Source organism: Amblyomma mixtum, chromosome 3 (genome assembly GCF_055824585.1).
Source record: "Amblyomma mixtum isolate Tamu chromosome 3, ASM5582458v1, whole genome shotgun sequence".
Classification (NCBI taxonomy): domain Eukaryota; kingdom Metazoa; phylum Arthropoda; class Arachnida; order Ixodida; family Ixodidae; genus Amblyomma; species Amblyomma mixtum.
Window position 1 is genome coordinate 377,895,448 of NC_143014.1, and position 6,689 is coordinate 377,902,136.

General features: G+C 45.8%; 1 protein-coding gene across 1 annotated transcript; it reads right to left on the reverse strand.

The window, feature by feature from the left end:
• Positions 1 to 307: 307 nt before the first annotated feature.
• LOC149356904 (uncharacterized) lies at positions 308 to 6,460 on the reverse strand. Its single transcript, XM_089576461.1, has 2 exons — positions 6,223 to 6,460; positions 308 to 518 (listed from the first exon to the last, which is right to left on the reverse strand). The coding sequence occupies exons 1-2, from the start codon at positions 6,458 to 6,460 to the stop codon at positions 436 to 438; spliced, it is 321 nt and encodes a 106-aa protein (XP_089432587.1). The 3' UTR covers positions 308 to 435.
• Positions 6,461 to 6,689: the final 229 nt, after the last annotated feature.

A 6,689-nucleotide genomic window follows, 5' to 3' on the forward strand; every position in this document is an offset into this window, starting at 1 on the left:
TCATGGACAAAAGTCGGGGTATGTGGATTTTTGGGGAAGAAAAAACAACAATCCTGCGCTGGCTCACCAGTATATCAGCTGGTATTATTCCAGTTTATGCAACAGACATGTTGCCTCGCGATTCATTGCTGTTAATTGACGTGTTTTGGCTGACTGCGCAGAAATATTTTGCATCGAAACCGCATACTGCAAGCTTTCGGGCATGGTTAAGTAATAAGCACACGCACAACACAAATTTTTGGTCCGCAATATATGTTGCGTTTTACAAACTATAAAAGAATACAAAATATGCCACGACTTGTAGACATTCTATACACGGCAGCAAAATACGCCATCGCGATCAATCAATTCCAGGCCAAAAAGCAGTCACTTGGCTCCTAAGTCTCGGAAAAACGCCATGTGGTTGCTGAGTGCCTGCGGCCAACAACTCCAGTCTCAAACGTTGCCACCTGTGGCGGCTCTCCTCTGGTCTCCGGAAGGCTGCCGTGCTACAGCCATTGTCCAACCTGGGGAAGACCCTGCAAGGCAAGGTTCCAACACATTGCAACACAAACTCACAAACTATGAGATTTGGTTTTGTCCAAGTGTTAATGTGCGAAGCAACACTCATTTCTCTTCCGCACGTTTACCAGCACACAGCTCAAATCACTAGCAGAACATCTGGGAATCTAACACAAGCATTCGATATGAGAACAGGCAGTGCAAGCTCTTACTCAGTAACATCGCTGGGTTCTGCGCGCTACTGGAGATACTACAAGGGCACGACTGAAGCATGTGCTACAGATCCGGAATATCCCCAATCTGTAATCTTTCGTGATGTCTCTCCCACAGGAAACACACGATGATCAGCTCAGCTCTGCTAACTTCAGCTAAAGAATCCGTTAAATAGAAAGCCAGCCAGCAAGAATTTCATTCGTCTTACCTGAACTGTGGGGGGCGAGGCTGAGGGGGTGGGGTAGCAATGTGTCGTGGACCACAATGTGAAATCCATATCAGTTGGAGTACAACTTTCCATTGCCCAACCTCCTGACACCGTAAGCCTGACAAGACCTCCCCACCTCCTGCTGGCACACGAAAACAGACTGTATTAGAACCGTAACTGAGGATGAGGCTGAGGTAGTTGCTACAGAAATTGTCAAAAATATATAGACCACCTGGTGTGTTTCTAGCCGTGGCCTCAGGCTTGTTTTGCCTCTTGGGCATTCTGAATCTTTCGAAGGTGGCTGCAGGACTTGGCCTAAGCGGTCCTGAGCATAAATTTTCAAAAGGTTAACAAGCGCCGCACCACACGGCTGGAAAGGAGACCATTTCAGCTTTCTGTTAAAGCGATAACATTAATGTTTTCATTCTGCAGAAATTCCGGCGGTGGCCTCAGCGCAGTGAGTGAAAAGTCCTCGGAGAAGGAGCCTAAATGAGCCACCTTGGTCAAGTGATGTAGTGGCATCACCACAACCTGCCCACCGGATTGAGAGGAAACTGACCACTGTGGCAGGTGGCAGCTCAGTTAATAGAGAGTTTTAGTATAGGGCCACCCTATCGCTTTGGTCATAGGGGAATAGCAGGATGCTACTGCGCATGCGCAGAACGCTAACGCCCCTTGGGTGTTTCGGTGAGCGGGCGACGCTAACGCAAAGTCGACGAAATAGCATGCGCCCCAAAGCCCCTCTACGTTGGGTCAACATGGTGGCGCCCATCGAAGCAGGCCGTCTCGCTTCATCACCGATTTGTCGTTGCCGCTACTCTGTGGCTCACGCTCACGGCAAAATAAAGGCGCCCGAAGGTTTTGCTTTGGCTGAAGTTGCCTGAACAACAAAATTCTAACGATATAACAAGCCAAATTCTCGGATTGTTTCTGTGTTTACAGAGCTGCTAGGCTTAGCGAGTACGCGTCGATTGACGTCAGAAAGCGCGGGAGGTTTGAACTACTGATATCCACAAACAGGTTTACAACTTTGATCTTCCTATGCGGATAGTCTTGGCTCAGATTGAACATGTCCGCATTATAAAAAAATATTTGCATCATTTTCCGCATTTCCTAATTAGAAATTGGTAACTGCAACAGTTTGCATGTCGTTTTATTTACGCATTGGAAAAATACAGCATATATATTAACTGATTTGTTCTGAAAGCTTCCCTTTCCCGCCGTTATGTCGCTGCCTTCAAGCAACGCAAAGCGACCATCCACCACCCTATTCTAGACAGAAAACTTGAACCCGTTTCCCTAACGCTAAGCACATGCAGATAGGGTCACCCTATTCACCCTGACCTATTCTAAAACTCTAATAATTGGTTGCAAGAGATTGCTCGGAAAGAGCAACCTGAGTCTCAAGCCGCACCGACGGCAGTACCTGCCATCACCAGGCAGTGGTGCATAGCTTAAAGGGGCCCCGAAACACTATCTTAGTTGACTAGTTTGCCTGTTGATCGCATACAGTAAGTTGCAATGCTGTTATTAGCGTTGGTAATACCGCGTATATTCCGTTTTTTAATATTTTAATGTCCTCCCAAAAACAAATTCATGCCTCTGATGGTGTCCGCACACAGTGGCGGGTTTCAGCAGCGGATATGACATCACCTGGCGCGGGCTTGATGACTGTACAAACAGTAAATATACTGCAAATTGTGTGAATAAATAGAGAAACATTTTGTCACCTGTCTGCGTTTTATATTAGATCAACAAAAACAACTTGTTTGTCTTAGATAAAAGCCCTGCAAAGCAAGTAAAATAAAAATACACCACCAGGGGCTCTGGCATGGAAATGACGCTGCCAGTCTCAGCAAGAACGAGTTACAGAGAGCAGGCAACCATGGGGTGCAAACTTCCGCGATGTGCTCTGGCAGGCTGTTTGATTGGTTGCACCAGGTGCCGTCATCGGGAGAGCGAAATAGGAGTGGGAAGCCCCGCGAAAATCGAGTTGAGGGCAGCGTTTTGTTTGCTTGTATTTTGAAATTTCTTCATTGAATAACTCCCGTTCCTGTGCATAGATTCCTGTAATTCTTTTTAGGTCAGCATCTGTGTGACATAAAGGATCCACCTGAAGTATAGCCGGTATCCCCCCAAGCAGTGTTTCGCAGCCCCTTTAACTCCTACACCACTCTGCCAGGGGTGGCATGAGGGCCCCAGGGGTATACGAGCGTGAAGTTGAGGATGACCAATTCCGCATATAAGGGCAATGACCAGTTACTGCTATCAGACTTATTACCTGTTAACAATACCGCACTTATCGCAATGAACACTAAGGTGGCGCATAAGTGTACCCTCCAGGCTTTTTTTTTTGATAATGATTGTACATATCTATAATGAGTTCACTGTAAATGCTGCGACATGACACCAAATAAAGGCGGACACAAGCACAGCGGTGTCAGCGTCGTCTGTGTCCTGTCCTTACAGTCGTGATGCATATATATGCATACTGACCAGTAGGGAACAGCATCGGAATAAACTTCGAAACAAATGCTAATAGGTTTATAGGGTTTAATGCCCCAAAGCGACTCAGGCTATGAACGACGCCATAGAAAATTTCGACCACCTGTGGTTCTCTAACTCTAGGTGGTCATAATTTCTGGAGCCCTTCACTACAGCGTGCCTGATAGCCTGAGTCGCTTTGGGCTGTTAAATCCTATAAACCGATTTCAATTTGTTGCCAAAGACCAAATGAGACATGTGTGATATAACCGTTATAAGACTACATAACACAACAAACTGAATATGCGCAGATGATATGAACCTTGCTTCACCAGAAGCAGCTAGTGTCCATCGGCAAAACCCCGATCTGGTTGACAGAAGCGTTTGCGGAGACAACACGTCCCACCGGCCACCTTCCAGACCTCACTCCCCAAGCTAGGGAGCTCCCATCTACGCACCGCCACCCTCGGTCAACCTCCTCGCCCCTGTCCCCTGCCACCCACCAGAGGCGCCATTCACCACTGAATTCTACTTTCCAGATGCACCACGCACCACCAGCCCTGATATATCTCCATCAACGAGGCCTCCTTTCCCTAGAAACCCCTGCAACAGCTGAATCAAAATGTGACGGTGAAATCGAAGTTAAGGAAGCAGCGAGTAAATCTGCTGCCCTCCAGAAGCGCTATCCACCAGGCTCTTCCCCGTATCTAGGGGGACTGCCCCCCACCCACCGCCAACATTCACCCCACCTGCACCTTCCACAAATCCACCCACCATTACCCACTCATATCTGCCCCTATTTGTCCTCCAGAAACCCTCTTGTCACATCTGTGAAGCCTCGGAGTAGAGCAAAATCATTCATTAATGTGAAAACATGAAAATAATAACTAAGGATGAATCTAACTGCTTTCACAGAATTGGCACATCATTTGTCTGAATGTCCCGTAATTTTTGTTTTTTCCTTTTTGAAACTGTGAGCCAACCGCACAGAACAGAAAACTTGTCATCAGACCCAACAAGAAGACTGCGCACCCAAAGTGCCCCCAATAGAACAACAGGAGACCTCTTGCATTCAAAAACGAACAATTAGAGTAGAAGGTCAGAAAAAACACAGAAAAACGAAAACACTTCTAAAAGTGGTGCGAATATACCACCGCCGAGTGCTCCATTTTCATTTGTTCACTTAGATTATTTTTAAACATTTCGGGAGAAGATCCTGTGTCGCTGTTTTTTTTTTGTTCTCTGTCAAGCTTGATACATTTCCTGGCACACGCTAGAGGACATAAATTTGTGCATTTTGTTTCAAGATTCCAAGCAATATTTCACACCGTCGTGTTGTCGAGCTTTCTTAGAGTGCCTTAAATGGATGCTTTCCTAGTTTTGAGCACGGCCATTTTCAATTTTTTTCTGTAATGCCATTGCAATACTGTCATTGAGAATTAGTGCCCAAAAAGCACATTCTGTCTGGCGACCCAGAGGGAAGCTATCGATGACTTAGGCATTACCAGCTTCTTCTCGCAGCCAGCTGGGGGCAGTGAGAAGTCGCAGATCTTCTCCCACGGCCGGCACAACATCTGGAAGCGCGGCTCCAACGCACTGTGGATGCGCGTTTTGAGTTGCAGCGGGGCACCCACACACAATGTGTGCAGGCCATTCTTTTCCTCCTTCGAGAAATCAAATTCACTTGCGTTAGACTGCATCTTTACTTTTTTCATGACCTGCTATTAAACAAAGCGAAAGTGAAATGAGAGTAAAAAAAACAGTGCAAGTATAAGAACAATATTGAAAATAACTATCCACTACTCACATCTTTTTCCAATATAATCTATAGATAAGAACCATGAGGCTAAAGAAATTTCAATAAAGCTCGTTGCTCTGATTCTTTTTTTCCCCTCCACCTCTTGGTCACTTTATGCATTGCTTACGATAACATGGTAGCTTTGCGTTGTTTTGCTTGTGAAAGTTCAAAAGCACATTGGAAAAAAAGGAAAAGAAAAAATCAGAGCGGTCGTCTCCCCCCCCCCCCCTTGGGTTACAAGTCGTCGCAGTGTTTTGTTCACGAATGCTGCAAGTGCTGTTGATACCATGCTAATAAGTATGCTTCCTTCCCCTTTCAGCACCCTTCACCCTTCGGGCATGTTTCGCCATTTGGTTTTTGAAGAACATATTAGTGACGCTTTCTGATGATGAGAAATGCAGGCGGCTGGCAGTGAACATTAACATTTGTTTTTTACCATAAGAGCTTCATTCGTAGACGTGCATTTATTATCTCTAGTACTGAGCAGAACAAGCATGAGGAGAAATTAAAAAAAAATAATTGGAGAATTGCAGTCTTCTGTATTGCATAAATGAGCATTTCAATATCAGGAACTTATTTGGCAAATCATCGTTGTCACGTTACTCTTATCACGTGACCCTTGGATGGTTTTGGCAACTTTTCAATGAGAGAGAGAAACTACGGATGTTTATATTAGTAAGCTAAAGAGTTTACTAAGCTTGCTCTAAAATAATTATTGAATTATTTTTCTTTGTAACGTTGCTTTAGAACTGTGGAAAGAGTGCACTGTTGGAATAAGTGAATATTTGCGCACTCCGGGTATTCAATCAAATTACGCCTTTGCTTGTACGTTCAAGGCCCGGAACACTATTTCGCAACGTAATAGCTTTGGAATATTACTTCAAAATGGTGAAAAATGCTCCTTTGGCCACAGTAAAAGAACAATAATAAAACAAATTGAAGGTATGTGTTTAAATTTATTGCACATATTTACTGCTCTCAAGTTTAATCCAAACAGCTGTCGTTTGTCGACAATCACCTGGAGTATCATTCTTGTTTGCCGTGAAGAAGCCGGATAGGTTGAGCCGGTACTTGGGCACCACGACCAGCACGTCCACTCGGCCCACCAGTGTGATGGCTTCCTGCAGTCGCGGCTTCTTGCCACTGAGGAACAGCAGGAGCACCGGCGTTGAGGCTAAGCCAAGCTGCGGCATCAAGATACCTTCGTGTAGGCATCCATTATGCTGCTTCAAGGTAGCCATTTTGGACAGCTGCATTCAGGCCACGGTGTAAGAATAATTTAGGTGCTGACACTCGCCGCTCCCTGTAGAGAGAAGGCGCGGGCAGATTGTGTTCGCAGATTACCTTGAATCAGCGGTAGTTTTCGCCGCAAGGGTACAGATGGCGCTGTAGTATGGGAGCCCAGGGGCCCGCGCTGCCCGCTCGCGTGTGCTCAGAAATTTTCACGCCACGTGCGGGGTGAATACACGTGCTGAAACTCGTGTG